This window comes from Camellia sinensis, chromosome 2 (genome assembly GCF_055761805.1).
Source record: "Camellia sinensis isolate YWXY chromosome 2, ASM5576180v1, whole genome shotgun sequence".
In the NCBI taxonomy this organism is placed as follows: domain Eukaryota; kingdom Viridiplantae; phylum Streptophyta; class Magnoliopsida; order Ericales; family Theaceae; genus Camellia; species Camellia sinensis.
Window position 1 is genome coordinate 146291351 of NC_138962.1, and position 21049 is coordinate 146312399.

Sequence of the window (21049 nt, forward strand, 5' to 3'; positions counted from 1 at the left end):
CAAGTAAGGTGGCACAAAGAATCCAAGTCACAAATATCTCCCAATTGGGTCATTCACATCACAACTTGACATATGCATCACAATTCACATCACATAAGCACATAACCACACAGCACATAACGGATTACTCTTCAAGGATTATTATTCGCCTCAAGAACATTTCAAGAGTTCCTATTGGAATTGGCGTTGATCATGTGCTTCTTCCAATGAGACTTCTAAGAATTTCCTAGGTTTAAATAATACCTTAGAAATTTAATCCTATATCCAAATAGCCACATAATCATGTTGTCAAATAGAACATAGTATGCAATCATTCCTCACTCATGCATTAAACTCATTGTGGTAAAAATCATGTCCCACGAGCCTAAGATATTCATACCCGGTGAGCTCTGATACCAAGTTGTAACACTCCGATGATTCGAATAATAAAACAAATCGATTCTTTATTTAATTTAGGAAAATTATAATTATTTTTTTAGAGAAAAAATTTAAGATTTAAATAAAAACATATATGGAGCAAATTATTGATTGAATCCACAAAATAGAACAAACCACTCTTCGACAATGCATTGCATTCACTTCATGAGAATCTACGAATCTCATACATTTCATATTCAATCACTACGTGGCATGAAGATGAAACATGCAAAAACATCATATTTAACATTGCTCGATTATTCAAATAAAGTGTCTTAAAGACTTACATGTATAAGGGACATTGCGCTATTTACAACAAAAGAGAATCTCAACCCAATACAAAAAGAGCACAAGGCTTTACAAATAAACAAAAATAAATGAGCACCCCTCCTCTTATAATCTATCTCTCTCCTCCTCCAGTTCTCCTCCTATGTTATCTCACCTTTCGTTACATTTTTTTACCAACAATAAAAATAGAGGATGCAACCATCACAACCGGCCAACCCCTCGTTCTTAAGCTCTTAACCAAGCTGACCCAAATTGACATCAACATGACAAAAAAAAAATCAAATCAAATCCCTGTTAGTCTAGCAAGATAATAAATCAAATAATTGGCACAAATATTACATAAACAATGACAATAAATAAATAATAAATATTATATACAAAAAAAATAATAATAAGAGTAGGAAAATATAGCTGTGAGACTTTGGGAGTCGCGTTGTCACTGTCCTAAAACTACTTCCTTCCCTCGCGAAGAAACAACCAGAATGAAGCAATTCCAAGATATAACCCATATGGTGCTCACAACGTCTCTCATCTAGTGTTCACAACCACTAGGAGGCTTGAACCATACCACGAACCAGAGTTGTCCAAAACATAAACAATATATAAAGTATAGAGAACTCTCTTAAAGCATTTCAAAAAATAGGTTGATGAATTTATATAGGAACCTATGTAATTAACACGATTAACCACGATCAGTATTGAAATAGTTATATATTAAACCATATAATAAATTGTATTTATATAAAAAATTGTTATGTAATAAAACTTGTAATTGAATTTGTATTAAAACTCATTGACTAATATAATGAATATATTAAATATTATTTATTTTTGTTAAAATATCCCAACAGGTCCCCACTTTTAATAAAAATAAATTCTTTAAATATTTTCACAAAATTTATAATATACCCCCACATTTTAAAACTATAATCAAAACAATATAAAATAAAAAATATATAAATAGGCAACATATACTGTGTAATAGGTGTAGGTGTCTTCCGGATTTGAACCTCACTTAGTGTTAACAATTTCCTTCCGAAGAATCATAGTGAACTAAGTCTTAAACTAGACTCTTTGGACTGAAGGTCAACATGTCACACACACAGCACTGGTATTGGACAATAGTTCGTGGGTTAGTGCATTTAATGGCCACACACTCTGATCTTGATTTTCATAGGAAATTTAGAGACTAGCCCAAGTCCCACGGCCACGACTACGACGGTTCCCACTTAGTAGAATCCTCCAAGGCTACAGTGACGGAATGCACCTTGCGAAAGATTGTTTGCCTTGGATTCATTTGGGGTAAAAACTCTTCCTAACAAGTCACTCATCAGCACTATTGCCTTAGAGATGGGTAGGATAACAACTCTTGTGGTGTCTTCTAAAAATAAAGTGCTGGAATTAAATCACACCATAAGAATTGTTTCTACCCATTGAACCTCCTTCATACGGTTACCAATCATAGAGGTTGGGTTACTTCCTTAGGGCTTAGCCCATCCCCCTTGACAAATAAATATGGATTTAGCCTCGCTAGTGCAGAGGCAAAAACTCCTCGAAATTGTTAATAATATTTACGTCATAAACATTTTTGAGCTTCTCAAGCTTCAAATTTCATATATTAGTTTATCAATAATTTTCTCCATCACAGAGTATCTCATAATAAAGTCATTCTTATTCATTGCGCGCCACAACTTTTCCTTTTAGGGTTCATTAGGTAAATTCTTTAAATCAGACTCATGGGTGATGCTATGGTACATTTGGATGTACCATACATCTAGTTATGAGATTATGTGTTTTTATATTATAACCAATATCATATAGATCATAACCATTATTATATTGGCTCATAACTTAGTTATATTTAGTTATTCATACATATCATATTATGTCATAACCACCTCATAACTAAATTATTTTAATAATTTAATTTTCAATTGACAACAAATGTAACCGGTTACCAAAGGACGACAAAGGAAATCAGTCGAGGGGTGTAAAAATGGCCCGCGGCTCAGGATGGGCCTAGCCCGATTAGGCCCGGGACCCTGAACCTGGGCCTGGGTCATCATTTTGAAGCCCGGCTTGGCCCGTGGCCCGCTCAAGGCCCACTCAAAGCCTGGCCTGAGGCCTAGCCCACCCAAGTCCCAGTGTCATCTTTAGTAGAAATGAATAAAATTTTGGTGAAAAAAATAGAAAAAAAAATTTTAAAAATGTTCAGGCCTGGCCCAAGCCTAGACCGGAATACCCCCTGGTCCTAGGCCTAATTTTCCAACCCGTGGGCTAGCCCAGCCTAGCCAACCCGAACTCGAGCCTGGCTGGGCCAGGCCGGGCCAAATTTACACCCCTAGTCAAGGGGTCACAAGTCAATTGGCCTCCCTTTCTTGCTCTTGCTCTTCTCTTCTTCTCCCTTTTCTCTTCTGCCATAGTCAAAGCTTTAGCCATTGCCGAAGACCACCAGCCCAATCAGCGTCGGGGCCACCTTTCTCTTAGTGTTGACATCTTCACAATCTCTCACTCTCTCGACATCAAGAACTAGTCGCTTCCATTCTAATCGAATCTTTCCGAGAGATCTTTTTTGTAGCTCAGGTTTGTTTCTAACTCTAAACTTCATTTACATTAGGGCTTTTGATTTCAAAACCCTAACCCTTACTGCATATCTGATATTAAGTTTGGTTCTCAATCAAAATTAACATCTGTAGCCAATAGCTGTGCTACTAGAGCTTTGATTCCAAAGCTCTTAACTGTGAAGAATGAATATGTGGTATTAAGTTTTATTTTCTTAGCTTTTTCCTTTGAAAAAAGTCAAAATTTTTAATCCAATTATTGGCTCTATCTTTGACTTCATCTATAATACAATGTCATTGATCACATTCCCAAATCATCCTTTGTTTCTTTTGTTTCTGTATCATCCTCTGTTTTCTGGGAATTTATCAAGTCTTTGTTTATTGGGGGATGCACCAATAAATCCCAAATTAATAACTTATACACTGTTTAGTCCTAAAAGTTTCCTTATAGACTGAAAGGTCCCATTACAATGTTTCAAACATCAGATTAATGTTTCGAACATTAGATTTTGAACATCAGATTAATGTTTCGAACATTAGATTTCGAACATCAGATTAATATTTCAAACATTAGATTGATGTGCAAATGGGACTAAATGGAGCATAAGAAAACTTTTAGGACTAAATGGTTCAACTTTTCAGAAACTAGGACTTATGAGTAAATTTTCCTTGTTTATTTGTTTTTTAATTTTTATTTTTTACATTTTAATTTTTTTAAAACCAATATAAAAATTTTGGTTTTTAAGCTACAAAATTTCTTTGTTAAGTTTTTTGTAATTTTTTAAAAAGTTTTTTGTATTTTTGAGTTTGGAATTTTCAAATAAAACCAACACTAATTTTAACTGAATAATGTGTAAAAGAAAATTAATATTTGGTTTGGAATTTTCAAAAGCAATTTTTTGAGTTTTTAATTTGTATATTGAGACATTTAGATTGTTCCTTGTTGCTTGTTTATTTTCCTGTATTATTTTTGGAGAAACTCAATTGTCTTCAATCTTCTCTTCCAAACTAACCAGCCCAAGAACTACACTCTGGGGGGGATTAAACTTTACCTATACCAATTTACTGGTTAACAGTTGTGGGCCAGAACTTGCTTGGATGAACACCTGTGCTTGAGGCAGCCCAAAACAGATTATCAACAGGAGCTGATGCTAACGAAGTTTTGATACTTAAAACCTCCACTTTTCCTAATCATAAGCTGCCTTCTAAACTGAAACTCCCAATCACCTGCACTTTATTTAATCACTGACATTGAGTTGAAGGACACCACTTTATCCACAATCAATCTATTTAGAATAGAAAACTCTTCTTTCAGCACCATCTGTCAAACCAGAATTTTATTCTATGGCCATCCATTTATTTCTTTGTATCCAAATCTCGAGTTTAAAGCATCGAACGTCCCCTTCCCTCCAGATCAGATTGAGCTGGTTTCCCCCTAATCACACTAATCACATAACAAGAAGGATTGACAGTCTTAAGCCCCCAACTCTTATTTGACAATTATCTAAGCAAAACCTCAGTAGGATATTACTCTGGTTTGTAATGGACACAATGTCATTCCACACTCAGGAGAAATTGCTGGTAAATTCTATATTTGGCATCCAACTACCCACCTCCAATTTGTATTTGCTACAAATAATTCTTCTCCATAGTGCATCTTTCTCTACACCAAATCTCCACCACTATTTAATCAACAAGCATGTGTTAACTTCTTTCATTCTCCTTATCCCCAAACCTCCTTGTTCCATACTTTTTGCAACTTAGGAGAGAGAGATTCTAAGAGAGAAAGGTGAAGCAGTGTGCCATGCATTCTAATCACCTTATCAGATATTTTCTTTGGTTCTTGGTTGTTTTCCAAAGAGCTTATTGACTCATAAGAAGTATATTCAGACTAGAGAATCAAATCAAGAAAATCAGTTACAATATAGCCATAGGAATAAACAACCAAAATTCATTAAACTAAGGGAGAAAAATCCATGAATCATCACCTTGTTGCCTACACTTGCATCCACCAGTACAATTGCAGACATGCCTGTGTTCGGGCTAAAATCACCATTAAATGTGTTCTCCCACATGCTAACCTGGTGGTGGATTGGCTCACATAAACCTGTCATTCCTGAAGTGGCAAATTGAGTTGATGAAGAGTTCGTAACTTAATTCACAGATAAAAACGCAAAAACAATAATTCAGCTGAAGCATCATACAAATGATGTAACTGAAATTATGCAAAATTGCATCAACCCACAGTGAAAGAAGACGTCTCAGACGAAACTAAGAAATTAATTGAGTGACCAACAAGAAAGTAAATGAAGAAACAGAACTTGACCAAATTACAGAATTATAGACAAAGCCCACCAATCACAGCCTTTTAATTACAACTCTTGCTACTGTCATTTGCTATGATAGTATCAGGCACTTAACCCCTTAATTGTAAGTGGGTAAGTGCTACATCATTAGATCCAATTTTCAACCCCTTAATTAAATCCTGGTTATGAGTCCTTAAGAGTAATGCACTTAACCCTTCAGCTACAATGTTAAATAAGAAGGGGGATAGGGGATCCCCTTGTCTTAGGCCCCTTTGTGGACTAAATTCCTTTGTTGGAGATCCATTAACAAGCACAAATAACCTTGCAGTAGTTACACATTCCTTCATCCAGTCTACCCATTTTGATCCAAAGCCAAAATTTGAAAGCATTGAGAATAGGAAATCCCAATTAACTGAGTCGTAGTTGTTAACCAGTTAGCTAGAAAAATGAAAAAAACTAATAGTAAATTAGAAAGACATGTCAATGAAGTAATTATATAGTCTATTCAAATATATAAATATTTGGGGCCTCTTCAATGTTGGAGGCCTTAGACAAATGTCTTAATGGCCTATCAGTCAAGACATTACCAATTAAACACATTGCATTGCAGAGTTGACTATGTTTTTTCCCACTCCCCTATTCTTGATTGATTCTTTTTGTTATTCAATTCGTAAATACATTTTAAGGCTTTTTGGACTAAAAGTAGTCTCTGTTCTTCTAACTTTGAATGCACTATTTTGTCTCTCTTGGAAATTATATTAAATTATTGCTATTGTTTATTGCTTTTTCTACAAGAGCATGAAGATACTTGAAACAGAGTAATGCCTTTAAAAAATTATTCACCATGCTTGGTTTGAGTTTTCAGAAAACTCTTTTCAGAAAATTCTACTTTCTTATTTTCCATGTTTTTTTATTTTTACTGAATTTTTTTAATATTTTAAACAATTTTTTTACTTTTTAGACACACCTAACATAAATACACCTAAAAAGTAAAAAATTTGTAAAAAAAAACTTTTAAAATTCACTAAATACCAAAAATACAAGAAAAATACAAGAATTTAGTACATTTTTTGTATTTTTATGTATTTATTAATTTTTTAAAATATTTTTTCACAAATTTTTTACTTTTTAGATACATGTAACTAAGGCGCATCTACAAAAGTAAAAAAAATGTTTAAAATTTAAAAAATATTCACTAAAAACAAAAGAATACGAAAACCAAAAAACTCAATTTTCAAAAAACTTAATTCAGAAAACTCAAACCAAACACACTGATTGTTCTTCTGTTTTTGGGGACTTTGATTTATTGATTCATTCCAAACTAGAGTTTATATGGGGTTTTGTGTGGTATGTATGGTCATGCTACCACGCCCCTTTTGGGATGTGTACCATATGCAAATTATAACATTTGTGACGTTGATTACCACAAATGTCATAACTAAATATGAGTCATAAGTAAAGAAAAAAATATGATATGATTATATGAAAGAATAGGGGCATTGCTCAAGTGTGAGCATGAAGGTTTGAGTCTTCCTATCTTTTACACATCCCAACATCCTCAATTACTGGGACCAACAATGGGTAATGTTCTTTAGGCTCTTATGAAACAATCAATCTGAGTACCTCCCAAATTCATAAATTCAGTAGTTCCTTATACAAAATTGAAAAGATTTGTATTCTAATAGATAAATCCAAAACTGTTCATTATCCAATCCAATTATGATATACTATGAACAGAGATTTATGAAACTGATGAGAGGACCATGTGATAGGGGTTTGTTAAAAAATAAAAAGAAAAAAGAAAACAGAGCTGCAATGTATATATATAATATAATATAATAAGTAGTCAGAAACTAAGAGGGGAATAGGCATTTTTGCTAGGACACTAAAGTAGAGTTGAGGCTGCTTGAAAACATCCCACATATATTGATTTATTAGTGCAGAAATTTGGCCTAATTTCCAAAGGATTTACACTCTAACCTGTATCCTAATTAATATGCTATATACTTATTAGAGTTCTATAACCCCTCCTGTGCAATTGTAATTATTTCACATTTTTCCATCAGTTTGTAACATGGTGCCCTTTTGTATATACTATTTTCCCACCACCTCATTAACTCTTTTGCAAATAACAAGTTCATTTTGGAATTTCTAAAGTTTTGGTATGTTCTTTTATGTCTTTTCATTTTTTTCCCTCTCCCTTAGTTTTGTGTTTTGGTTGAAATGCTTGATTCCTTATTTTTGTTAGGTAAAAGGAGAGCCCAATACCTCTTACATCTAAGCTTATATTTCGAGCGACGGAGTACACTACAACTATTGACGTCTGGTCTGTTGGTTGTGTTGCTGCTGAACTACTTCTTGGACAGGTACATATTTTGTCCTACTAGGTCCTTTAAGCTTCAGTATATCTAAATTATATGGTATGCCTGATGGCCAAATTGAAAAGCAAAATTTTTATGATATAACTTGTACAGTCACACCCTCATTCGTCATAGTTTTTGTATAAAAAAAAAACTGAGATTAAAAGTTTAAGGTCACAGTCAAAAATTGTGACCGTTAACCAATTTTGTAGTAGTGCTCATATATTAGTAGTATGTATTATGAATCTAAAGTATCAATGATAGAATAAATGTAAATAATAAAATCAAACAATAAGCATAGCATTAATACAAGGCGTGCTCTATTCACAGCCCAAGATTCATTGTGAGTAGTAGTGGGTTGCAGCGGTAAGCAAGGGTCCTGAAGATCACACCCTTCAACTTCTCAGACCTCAAAAAGACCTTTATTGTATATATTAATTGTTTTATATATTTTTTGTACATTAATTTTTTGTGAGAAATTTTTTTTTGTCAACAATAGTCCCAAAACTAAAAAACGATGTTGTTCTTATTGCCTATTTTTTTGGGACAAAATAATTTTTGTCACCAATCACCTATTTTAGGCGCGCTCAATTTTCATATGGTGCCAAAACATTTGGCTCCTTATGCGAAAAAAAAAAAATTTCTTACCAAATTTGTGACATTTTGTTCTAGGTGACCGCTCGAGCGAAGGAAATTGCACTCGAGCGGAGAATTGTTGCTCCCAGTATCTTGCCAGTTTACAGGCCGGACCACTCGAGCGTAGAAAGCTGCGCTTGAGCGTAGAATGTGAGCTCCCAGTAGTTTCACTGTAGCTCTACAAAACTTCTGGGAATTGTCATTTTTCGCTCGAGTGATAGAGTCGTCGCTCAAGCGATCCCCTCGTCATGGTGTTGCCCGCTCGAGCGAAGGAAGTTGCGCTCGAGCGGTTTGCACGATTCTTCACTTTAAAAAGTACGATTCTAATCATTCTCTCCACTTTTCTTTTCTTCTCTCTTCCCCCTTGTCTCAAGCCCGAAGAACCCTAAGTTTCCTCTCCAAAATACTCCTCATTCTCCTAAGATCCAACCTAAAATCTCTTGCAAAGGGTGAAGAACACTTGAAGATCATCATCCTTACCGATTAGAATTTTGTTTGGTGAAGAGTTCATCTAGATGCTTGGTTCTTGTGCTCATAACTTGAGGTAGGGTTACTTTTAACCAAGTATTTCTTTGATTTGAAGAAGTTTATATGGTATTGTTGTGATTTTGAAGATTGATTAAATGATTGAGTTGGATATAAACTTTGGATTTAACAAAAAGGGACATTCCACTCACTTGTTATTAAAATGTCAATTAAATCTACATAAAAGAGGAGTATTGATGTTAAGACTTTATATATATATATATAAATAGAGGGAAAGCCCCAAAGGTAGCAAAAAACCCTAATTTCCAACTAAGTAGAGAGTAGAATTTTAATTGGAATTTCCTTACAGTCTTGGAATCTTGTGAACAATAAAGGATAAAAGATGTGAATATTGTGATGACAATGAGATTGTGGCTTGGAGATTAATTCTTCTTGAGTGTGATTATGTGTTTCATCTCATATTGTGTTAAATATTTGTTGAATGAATGAAAGTTTAGCAAATTGAGCATGAGTCTTTTGTTATGATTGTATGTGTTGATACCTGCGCAGGGAGTCAAGGTGCGCAATTGCCCTGTCTTGAGCTTATCGTCGGACGAATGTGGGAAAAAAGGTTTTTGGGTGTCTACTGGTCCAGCTGTATTATAGTCGGTAAAAGTGAAAAAATGGATGATTTTGGGTGCCCACGTCCTGCCGTATAATTGTCAATAAATGTGGGGATGGTTTTTAAATTAAAGTATAACTTGCATTTGGTTTATCTGGACTCTTATGGGGTACTCATGGTGTGTTTTCTTTTCCAATATGATGATGTTTGGCGTGAGATAGAAATGTGATTATTCAACGGGTCATTAGTTACATATTAACTATGTTTATAAGTGTACTTTAATTACTCACCCTGTCTTATCTTAATGGTGTCGTGGGCTTATTCAAATGATTAAATACTTGGTCAAATGTATTCCTACTAGGCATATAGCTCACCTCTATTTATTTTACAGGAGATAATGACATACAACTTTAGAAATGAATTGGATTTAGCAGTGGTTCAGTTTGGACTTGGCATATCAAGAACTTTTTGGTTGTTAAGACTTAGAATTTTGTATTAAGACTTTAAAAACGTACTTTGTTGTACCAGGCTAGTACTTTGGAATGTTGTATGCCCTTGGGGGCCTGTCTTTTTTGTAATATCGTCTAGATCATTGAACTTGGAGATGAGTTCAAGGTATTTTGAAAATATAAACTTTGTAGTTGTAACTTCTTGAATCTTAGTTCAATGGGAAAGATGGCTATTTTGTATATTGCTGCACTTGTGGTGGTGTATTCATGTGTAAATTTGCAAGGCGTTACAAAATTAAAAATTTCGTCTAAAAAAAATCAACTTCTTTAGTCTGTTTATTAGGGTAATGCGACCTAACAGCTGGGGTATCACTTTTTGTTTATTATTAGATTTTTTTTTTAGTTTCTTTTTTTTTTCTTTTTTTTTTCTTTTTTTTTGCATTGGAAACTTAGTCTCAGTATTTGTTAACTACATTATTATTAAACAAATCCATTCATGTGTGCATGTGGTGCACTTGATGTATTTACTGTAACCATTAAGATTTTTGTTTGTTTGTTTTTTTCCTAATCGAATATATTATAAATTTATTTTTCTTGTCTTTCTTCACAAGGAATTCTGATTGAAGCATGATGGATACATCAACTGGTCCTCAAAAGCGCCCGATCGCTCCATTCATTTTCTTTTGGTATTCCGTTAATATCTATTTGTATGTAGTTATATATTTTCCATTATACGAAATCTTATATTCACTTTCATATGTTTATAGCCAAGACCAATCAATGGAGTTGAAAAAAACCCAAATGAAAGTACACATAAAGGTAAATGTAACGTATTCTTGTTGCTTGTAGTATTCCTCTTGTACTTGTAAGCTTGTATGTAATTGTTCATATGGTTTTATGCATGCAATGTAGGATATTGGACACAAATGGAATCAACTTCTCGAAGAAGAAAAAAATAAGTACATACAAATGGGAATGTTGCAATCTGAACGATATATGCCCAATTAAAATTGTGGTCCAACAAAAGCCTCCAAAAGTAAAAATTCAAACCCGGATTGAGCTTACATCGATTTGTAAGATTATTAGAAGGTTGGACAAAGCACAACAATAGGCAATGACTAGAATGGGGTTTCACGGCATCCTAAGCCTTAGGTGCACGCACATAGAACAGGACTTGTGCCATTGGTTAGTTCAGAACTTTGATCCTTCAACTTGTTCATTGAATCTCCATAGTCTTCGAATGCTTCTTACCATAGAAGATGTTCATGTGTTGATGGGATTACCTTCCAATGGTCTAGTTGTCGAGTCAACAGGGTTCGCGGTTGAAATTACAAACCTATGTGATGACCTTGCGGTGAAGAATAAATTTGTTCCGTTCACATCTCTAAAATCTTATCTGATTGAAACAAAAGATATTGGAACTAAATTTAAAAGGAAATTTGTTCTTATACATCATAGGAGCCCTCTTATGCCCACCACGAAGGCAAGCGTACACCAATCATTCATTGAGATGGTTAAGAATGTTGAGTCCATCAGTCAATTCAATTGGGCAAAGCACACACTTGATTTTCTCATCGACCGCATTGATATTGCCAAGGTCAAAGAGCAGTCTGATGTGTAAGGCTATTTGCTTCTCCTAATGGTACCTACCCTCTACGTGTAATTATTTCATCTATTAATTTTTATTGCATATTGTCTTAACCCTCCCCAAACCAATCCCATACTTTTCATTTATTACTAGTTACAATATAAAAAAGATAAATCTTTATTTTATTTATTTTCTTTTTTATTTTTGTACTCTAATAACTACTCTTTATTTTACCTAATGACACACAAACGCTTTAAAGAGTCTTTCAAGACTATTCAAATGTAGTAATCCCTGAAGAATTTTGTTAAAAAAGCTATTATAATAGCTAATCCATTAAAGTGACTAAAATATGATAATGCTAATTATAATTGCTAACAAGTCTTGTTTAAAGACTCCCTTAGAGATTCTGATATATATATATATACACACTAGCATTACACCCATGGGATGCACGGCCTTAAAACAAATAATTGAAAATTTATTTTTTAAATTAAATAGTAACAATTTTAATATTTAAAGGTAAAATGGTTAAAATCATGTAAATTAAGTTGTTTTTGAACTACACTCAAGTGATGTTTTAATTATGTCGTCATTAATATTATATTGGGCAAATTATACCAATGGTCCCTATATTTTACTCATTGTGTAATTTTGTTCTCTACACTTTCAATTGACTCGATTTTAACCCTTAATTTTAAATTTTGCGTCAATTTGGTCCAATTGATAAAATCGCTAGTGTATTTTAAGAAAAATTATCACTAAATTAGTTGAGGTTAAGTTACTGAATTTGGTAAGTTTATAATTTCGCCTATGACACATGATAGTTATGTGCATAGTTTTCATTTAAAAAAATGCTAAGAGTTGTAACCAATTGGATCAAATTGGGACAAAATTATAAATTCAAGGTCAAAATCGTGCTAATTGAAATTACAGGGACTAAAATGACACACGGACCAAAGTACAGGGACTACCGTCATAATTTGCCCTATTATATTTTAAGTATTACCTAACAATAATTATGTTGCAACCTGACTAATTGATATTAAAGCAACGAAAAATTTCACTTAGAGTTAAAAATAAACACATTGTTTAACGTCAATATCCTGTCACGTGACAACCTGAAGCTTTTAATTTACAATTACATATTGAAACTCAAATTAGAGAACGAAATGAAAGAAAATTGAGAGGAAGTAATACTGACCCATTTTCTTAAGTCACTCTCTCAAATCAAATTCATCTTATCCTACATCAAGCCCTAACTATAAATCATTTCACACTCCCTTCTCATCGCTTCCAATTGCCTTTTTTAGTATCTTTTTCTAGTGCCTTTCTCCAGTCACCCTTACAACTTTCAACCCAACAATGCAATTTGCTAGAGCTCCTAAAATATTCTCCAATCTATACTCCTGTTAACTAAACTAACTCTTTGTGAATAATATCCTTAAATTGTTAATTTTAAAGTTAAAGGAGATTTTTGTAATTTTAAAGTAGGAGATTTTTTATCCTGATACGGTTAGCTTTAGTTTGGGGAGCTTCTATATACACACACCTAATCCCCTCAATACACACACTTAATGATATTTAATTTTATTACAATTTTATCCCTAAGTGAAATTACCATTTTAGACACCATTGTTAATTGAAAACATCTCAATGCACACCTCAGAGTTCACATTGTTGCATCGTGTGTGTAAGCCACTGGTTTGGCATGCTTCTTTGAAAATGGCTTTGGCATTTCTGTAGGGTTTTCATTTTTTACAAAGGGCTGTGGCATTTCTGTAGGGAAAATATAATTGTGATGGAGGATTTGTCTTCTGAAAATCAGCAAATAAGCATTCATGTGAAGCAGAGCGAAGGAAATGTGAGTTTAATTTTTTTTTTTCGCAGCGTCGTTCGAATAACCAGAGTTATAGCGGTCCCGGTATTTCCTGTTGTTGTTTAACTATAATCCGGACTCGGTTCCGTAGATTCGTTGTTATCTTATCCTCATTTCTATCCCTTACTCTTTTAATTAGAGTTTTAGGTTGTGTTGGGCAAGTTGGGAATAAGTGGGTCGTGTTTTAAAACTTAGAAATTTTGCCCAGGTTTTGGTCTCTCCGCTCGAGCGGCGATTTGACGCTCGAGCGGGATTTTGTTGTTGCCTCTCCGCTCGAGCGGACGTTTGGACGCTCGAGCGTGAATTTCCTTCTCTCAGCATTTTGGACATCTGCAGAAAATTCTGGGAGAGTGCATCCGGCGCTCGAGCGGATCTTGGGACGCTCGAGTGTGAACCTGTGTCTGACGCTCGAGCGGGGTGTTGTACGCTCGAGCGGACCTGTTTTTATATCAGTCCGTGAAATCACTTTTTTGATCACTTTTTGATTTCCTTTCTCTCTCTTACTTTTTCAAAACCTCCATTGGAGAGCACCTCACTCTAAAACCCTAACTTCTCTCTTAGAATTGATCTAGTAGGAGTTGTTTTCTCACCTTGGGCCTTTACAAAAGTTGTGTTGATCGTCGAGGGCTATCTTCTAATCTGAAAATTTCAGGATTTGGAGCATTTCCGTTTCTTCATCTCCTTCGTTGAGCCCCATCATTCGAGGTAGGGATAACCTACTCCATCTTATGAGCTTTGTCTTTGAATTTTATCATTTTGATATGTTGGGGGTTGTTGGGTAATTTTGAGAAAGTTTGGGCCTTTGTGTAATTTTACAAAAGTTGGGGTTTTAAATATATAAACCTATATGCATGTTAGGCATAGAGAAATGAGATTAATGTTGGGACATTGATGGAAATGGAACCTTAGGGTTGTTTTGTGAACTATGGTGATTTGCCCTAATTGGATTAATTAATTAATGCATACGATTAATTGAAGAAAATGAGGAATTGAATTGAGAATGTTAAAATTGGGAATGTATGTGACTAAAGAGTGTAGATGAATCTTTTATTGCTCATCTAGTTGAAATGTTGATATATTATCCATTTGTGCATTTATTTCCTGCTTAGAAATAATTGCTTTGGGCTACCGGTGAAGGGTAGTGTTGATTGTTGTAGACAATGCATGATGATTAGGCAAACTAAAACTAATCAATCGGATGTGTCATAGAGTATGACGGTTGATAGAATACATTAACTGTATGTATTGAGTGATTGTGTATATGACCAATGTGTTTATATGCATTATGTGTAGACGGTTAGTAGAATACATTAAATTTATGTATTGATTGATAGAGTATGTGATTTTGTGTTTACATGCGTTATATTGTGTATAGAACCTTTGTGTTTATATGCATTGCTTGTGTAGAGGAGGAGATGGGGGATGTACTCCGCGGTTTAGGGGAAGATGGGGGATGTACCTCTAAACCGGATAGGATTGGGAGGAGATGGGGGATGAACTCCGTAGACACAGCTCATATGCTTGTCTAGAGAAGTGAAGATACAGCTCATATGCTTGTCTTTGTGAAGTGTAGATATAGCTCATATGCTTGTCTAGAAAGTGAAGATACAACTCATATGCTTGTCTTTGTGAAGTGTAGATATAGCTCATAGGCTTGTCTAGTGAAGTGTGGATACAGCTTATATGCTTATCTGTTATGGTATTGATATAGCTCATATGCTTATCTGTTGTGGTATTGATATAGCTCATATGCTTATCTATTGAAAAGTTGGTTTGATTTGATATAACACTAAAATGTATATCATCATCGTTTGTGAAGTATGGAAGTAGTTTGTGTGTTATTGATATAACATCAAAATGGGTATCCACCGTGAATTTCGAAGGTGTTCTAGTGATGAACTATAACCTCATCAAATGTTTTGGCCAGAGTACTGAGCCTTGTTTTCAAACTCAAAGTTGAATAAGAAATGAAAATTGAATTGTATCATAGACTTAGTTGTCATGGAATTGAAATAAGATATAAATGGAGGTATAAGTATTGACCATCTTTCAGTTGCTAATCTTTTAGGCATTGTTTATAATTGGTTTAGTATATCTCTGCTGGGCTGTGGCTCACCCTATATGGGAACATCATTTCAGGTTCAGGTGGCATGCCACCTCCAAGGACATAGCTTGGGAGGCTAGAGGCGGACAGACTTTTGTTCTCTTATCTCCGTTTGATGTGTTACATGTAAATTCAATGCCAAGGGCTTAATGTGTAACCGAGTCATTACTCTCTTTGTAACCAAGTGTTAACTTGGAAAGCTGTAAGCCCGTAGGGCATTTACTTTTGTTGTTAACATGTAATACTTTTGCGATGAAGTACTCTGATGAATTGAGGAAATGTGGATCTTTTGTATATAAATGTATGTTTATATTGATGGGTTTAATGTTATTATTTTGAGGGCGTTACAGCCGAATTTTGTTATTTTGTTCGGAAATGTACTACCGAAATAATTATGTATTTTCGGAAGTTGATGTCCGAAAAAAGTGATAAATTTCGGAAGTTGTTGTCCGAAAAATGTATTCAAATTCGGAAGTTGTTGTCCGAACAAAGTTAACTTGTACAACATTCAACTTCCAAAATTTGAAAAAAAATTCGAACAACTACTTCCGAATGAAGTAAATTTTTTTTTCCATTTTATATTCCAAATTTGCAAACTGCATACCAAATTTACAGTTTCAAATTGCAAATTAATCTTTATAATGCCATTAAAAATTTGTAATGTTATACAAAACATGCAGGAATATGTGTCAACTCAAGGAAGTCAGGTTTGCGCGGATTTTGTGTTAGATTACACCACTCATTTCACAACTGAACAGGTTCAGTCTACGAAATTATAACGATTATGTTTTGAATTGCTCACCAAATGTAAATGTTTGATAATATTTATTTAACTTTGTAGGTATTCAAAAGTAAGGATGAATTGCTCAACTGGGTACGTGAAGTTGGAAAGAGAAATGGTTTGGTCATTGTAATCAAAACATCAGACTATGGTGGAGGGAAAAAAAGACCCAGGATGTATCTTGCTTGTGAGAGGAGTGGCCAATATAGAGCAACAAAGAAGTTAAAACATGATGGCAACAATACATCAAGAATAACCGGTACGAAGAAGTGTGGTTGTCCTTTTGATATGAGGGCTCACAGGTTTACCACATATGATGAATGGACATTGACTGTAATATGCGGATTGCATAATCATCCACCTGCGGTGCACCTCAAGGGACATTCATATGCGGGGAGGCTATCAAAGGATGAGAAAGCATTGTTAATGGATATGTCAAAGAGCATGGTTCGGCCAAAAGAAATCCTAGTAACCTTGAAACAGCGAGATGCCCTCAATGTAAGCACACTTAAAACCATTTACAATGTACGCCATCGAAACAGGGTGGTACAGAGAGCTGGAAGATCACAGATGCAACACTTATTGGGTGAATTGGCCAAGTATAATTACATTGAGCGCCATCGGTCTGAAGAGTCCACGATGACTGTGACAGACTTGTTTTGGGCACATCCTACCAGTTTAGACTTATTTCGGTCTTTCCCACGTATATTAATTATGGATTGCACATATAAAACCAACAGATATCGGCTTCCTCTTCTTGAAATTGTGGGAGTGACATCAACTGAAATGACATTCTCTGTAGCTTTTGCATACTTACAGTATGAAAGGGTCGATAACTATGCGTGGGTGTTAGCCACATTACGTGATGTCATGGATGGGTTTGTTGTGCCAACAGTTATTGTTACTGACAGAGAGCTAGCCTTGATGAATGCCATACAGAAGATATTCCCGAGTGCCAGACATTTATTATGTCGTTGGCATATCAGTAAGAATGTGTTGACCAAATGCAAGAAAATGTTTGAGACACAGCAAAAATGGGAGAAGTTCAACCATGAGTGGAACTCTGTAGTGTATTCATCTTCTGAAATTCAATACGAGGAGCGTCTTAAATCATTACTTAAGGAATTCAGTAGTTATCCTGATGCAGTCAAATATGTCATGGATACTTGGTTGGTTCCTTACAAGGACAAATTTGTGGCGGCATGGACAGACACGTATATGCATTGTGGCAATGTTACAACGAACCGGTAAGATTACTTTTCTTCAATATGTTATTAATAACTGCCATGTACTTGATTTTAACTTGACTTACATTGAATTGAACAGGGCTGAGAGTGCACATGCAAAACTTAAAAGATAATTGGGTTCATGTCAAGTCTCATTTCAGGCATCATTTGAGAAAATACACAGTCTGCTTGAGTTGCAACACACTGATATCAAGGCTTCATTTGAGAAAAGTCTAACTATTGTGCAACATCAATTTAAACCTTCTCAATTCAGGGAGCTACGGGGGAATGTGTCTATCTCTGCATTGGAGTATTTGCTTGTCGAGAGTAAGAGAGCCAATTCCATTGGTATTGATGTTGAAGCTTGTGGATGCATCCTTCGCCACACTCATGGTTTACCTTGCGCCCATGAGATTGCTGACTACATCAGACAAGATCGTCCTATACCACTTGCTACCATACACTCACAGTGGAGGCAACTTCATATCTCCATATGCAACAAAGAAGAGGAAACAGAGGTGACTTGTCATGCAGAAGTAGAGTTGTTTGTCAACAAGTTTAATGAAAGTGATAGAACCATGCGATTGGAGCTTTTGAAGAAGTTGAAAGAGATTGTATATCCGGAAAGCACTTTTCTTGTTGAGCCGGAGGTGAAGCCCAAAATACGTCCTCGGGATCATAAGAAGATCAATGTTTCTACCCGTCGTGACCCGTGTGCATTTGAGTTAGTGCAATCTGGACATGATTCCTTCTCACCTAGGGACACTCAAATCACTACATTAGCTTCTACTCTGCAAACCAAGAAGAAGCGACCTGTTAAGGGAAAGGAGAAGGTGAACCCGAAAGGGAAGGCATACATTACTAGAACAGTGAAGCCTGGTGCATATGTTGATGCTTTCCCTACTGGATTAAAACCATACATTAAGTTTGTCAAGGATGCAGCTGCAGATGGGAATTGTGGTTTCAGGGCTATAGCTGCTTCAATTGGTCATACAGAAGATGATTGGGCTCAGGTTAGGCGTGACCTATTGGGTGAGCTGCACACACACAAAGACGAATACATTACACTTTATGGGTCCTATGAAAGGTTTGAAGAATTGACAAGCATATTGTCATACTTTGAAGACAATCCTGGATACTCACATTGGATGACTATGCCAGACATGGGGCATCTTGTTGCATCGTGCTACAATCTTGTGTTATACCACTTGTCTTTACAGCAATGTCTCACCTTTTTACCTCTTAGAACCGTGCCAGTACCTCAACTTGATAGACGTGAGATTGCCATTGGGTTTGTCAACGGAAATCATTTCGTCCAGGTATAACAGAAACTTATCAATTGCGTTTATGCATGTACAAGAAGTTATGAGGTATGACCACTAAGTCAATTGATATTTGGTGCAGGTTTTGTTGCAGCCAGGCCATCCAGTTCCTCCTATTGCCACGAATTGGAGAAAATACCGTCACCCTTGCGCTGTGGACTGGGATGATGCATATGTGCGTCGCATTCAACATTTCAAGGACATTATTCATGATAATGTAGCTACTCGAGAGACTTTTGATGTTGTTGATGTCGCATGACACATGTATGCATTTGACAATGTTACAATTATGGAAGAAATTAATGGATGTGTTTTTGATGTTGATGTGTTATGTTTTGCAATGTGGATTGAATGTTATCGACCATTGTTACCATTCCATTGTAATAAGAAAATATCATTTACAAAATCAACGACCATTGTTACCATTCCATTCTAATAATAAAATGTCATTACAATGTCATTACAATACCATTGTTGCCATTCCATTCTAATAAGAAAATATTAACCACTGTTACCATTACAACAATGTCATCTTACAAAAAACACCAAACAATATTCATCAACTAACAAAATAACATGTAACAACATAACATGTCACGAATCAGCTGTATGCCTACGCCTAGGCCTACGACTGTATGTCAATGTCGAAGATGGAAAGCGACCTCTAGCAGAACTAGGTCCAGCAGAACTAGGTCCAACTTCGTCAATGTGCTGACCTTCAAGAACATGTGTCATACTCTCGATAGCCTGGTAAAGTCGATAAGGATGGCAAATCCCCTTCTGATAACCAGCGTCAATAATAGGATGTGAAATCTGTAGTGCATGTGCAATACGCTGCATTTGAAAAGAATATCACATTTTAGGGAACATATCAGAAAAAAAGAAAGTAAGTTACATATGCATCAGAGAGGATAATAGATTACATCCGCATGTTCGCTGAAATCCTGATGGTCATGGACACGCGGTTCATCAGTGTGCTCGACATATAGGTGCGTGATATTCTTATACCAATCCATGTAACCCGGTACACATTACCAAGGCTGACGAACTGGTGTGCTCCTCCGTTGCGCAGACAACACGTGGTTATCCCAAGCCTTCCACATCCTATCCAAGTATCTGTACATGACGGTATATCGTGCAGATATGTTGCCTCGTGCACCACGACTGGGAGCTAGCGGTGCATCTGGGATGGTTTGAACCCTGCCAAACTGCCTCAAAACTCTATCTGGATGATAGGGTTCGACAACGTCTAAGCACTTTAAGCATCCATGGTAGAACGTAACCGGGTTACATGGATGCCGGTCTCTGCAGCTGTGGTATGGATCCCAGATAACCTGTAAACGTAAACTGTTTTTGCATTAAAGTACATGAAGGGTAAGATAAATGGAAGTCTTAAAATTATCGCAGGATGAGTAAACTTACATCAGTAGCTACTAAACTGTCAAGCTCGGCTCGAAAAGATTTCAAATGGTCAATGGAGGAATCCGCCTCTCTCCTAGATGCCCAATGGTACACGTGTGGCATGTCTTCATTGTAGCCGATGTTCTGATGAGGTCGGAATGCTCGGAAGTGCTCATAAATCCACGCCTCGAAAAGAGTCATATAACCACCCATCTGCTTAACCCCAGACCGGCTAGCAAACCCCAACTGTCGATATAAAAATGCTAATGCAGCAGCACCCCAGGCATAAGTATGTATAGATCCCAAATCCATCAGCAAGCCGAGGTAAACAATGGGAACCCTGCCGCTACTCTTGTCACTGAAGAATGTACATCCCAACAGAAACAATAAATAAGCTCTTGCAGCGCACTGTATAGCCTCCTCGGGGTCTGAATCTGTGACACCAGCAAACTGACTTCGCAACCATTCAAGCCTGACTGAATTGCCACCAGTAGAAGAAACCTCTTCATGTGCTGCACGTTCAGTAATCCCCAAGCCATAAACGAGTAATGTAACTCCATGATAATCTGTCACATCTGGTATGCTGACTGATTTGCCTACAATGGGAAGGCCAAGAATAGTGCCAACATCATCCAGGGTCAAGGTCA

General features: G+C 35.8%; 2 protein-coding genes and 1 long non-coding RNA gene across 5 annotated transcripts in view; 2 read left to right on the forward strand and 1 right to left on the reverse strand.

Moving 5' to 3' along the window:
* Window positions 1–21049, reverse strand: part of LOC114257344 (uncharacterized) — a 29430-nt gene that overhangs the window by 5281 nt on the left and 3100 nt on the right. For 2 of the 3 annotated variants that reach the window (XR_014361715.1, XR_014361714.1), the window contains exon 2: window positions 5255–5382. This is a non-coding gene — a long non-coding RNA (uncharacterized LOC114257344). Of the gene's footprint in view, window positions 1–5254; window positions 5451–21049 lie in introns of those variants that run through there. The other variant, XR_014361713.1, reaches the window with a different exon arrangement.
* On the forward strand, window positions 16068–17704 carry LOC114293099 (protein FAR1-RELATED SEQUENCE 5-like). Its single transcript, XM_082913089.1, has 2 exons — window positions 16068–16430; window positions 16514–17704. Exons 1-2 carry the CDS (start codon window positions 16314–16316, stop codon window positions 17702–17704), a joined length of 1308 nt encoding a protein of 435 aa, XP_082769215.1. The 5' UTR covers window positions 16068–16313.
* LOC114273835 (uncharacterized) lies at window positions 17819–19464 on the forward strand. The gene is made up of 2 exons (XM_082915766.1): window positions 17819–18998; window positions 19084–19464. Exons 1-2 carry the CDS (start codon window positions 18258–18260, stop codon window positions 19258–19260), a joined length of 918 nt encoding a protein of 305 aa, XP_082771892.1. The 5' UTR covers window positions 17819–18257; the 3' UTR covers window positions 19261–19464.

Bases quoted from the DNA above. Each gene is read 5' to 3' on its own strand.
- LOC114293099 (XM_082913089.1), top strand. From the start codon at position 16,314: ATGCCATTAAAAATTTGTAATGTTATACAAAACATGCAGGAATATGTG. The intron at 16,431-16,513 runs GTTCAGTCTACG...TTAACTTTGTAG, and splicing joins CTCATTTCACAACTGAACAG to GTATTCAAAAGTAAGGATGA.
- LOC114273835 (XM_082915766.1), top strand. From the start codon at position 18,258: ATGCGATTGGAGCTTTTGAAGAAGTTGAAAGAGATTGTATATCCGGAA. The intron at 18,999-19,083 runs GTATAACAGAAA...TATTTGGTGCAG, and splicing joins ACGGAAATCATTTCGTCCAG to GTTTTGTTGCAGCCAGGCCA.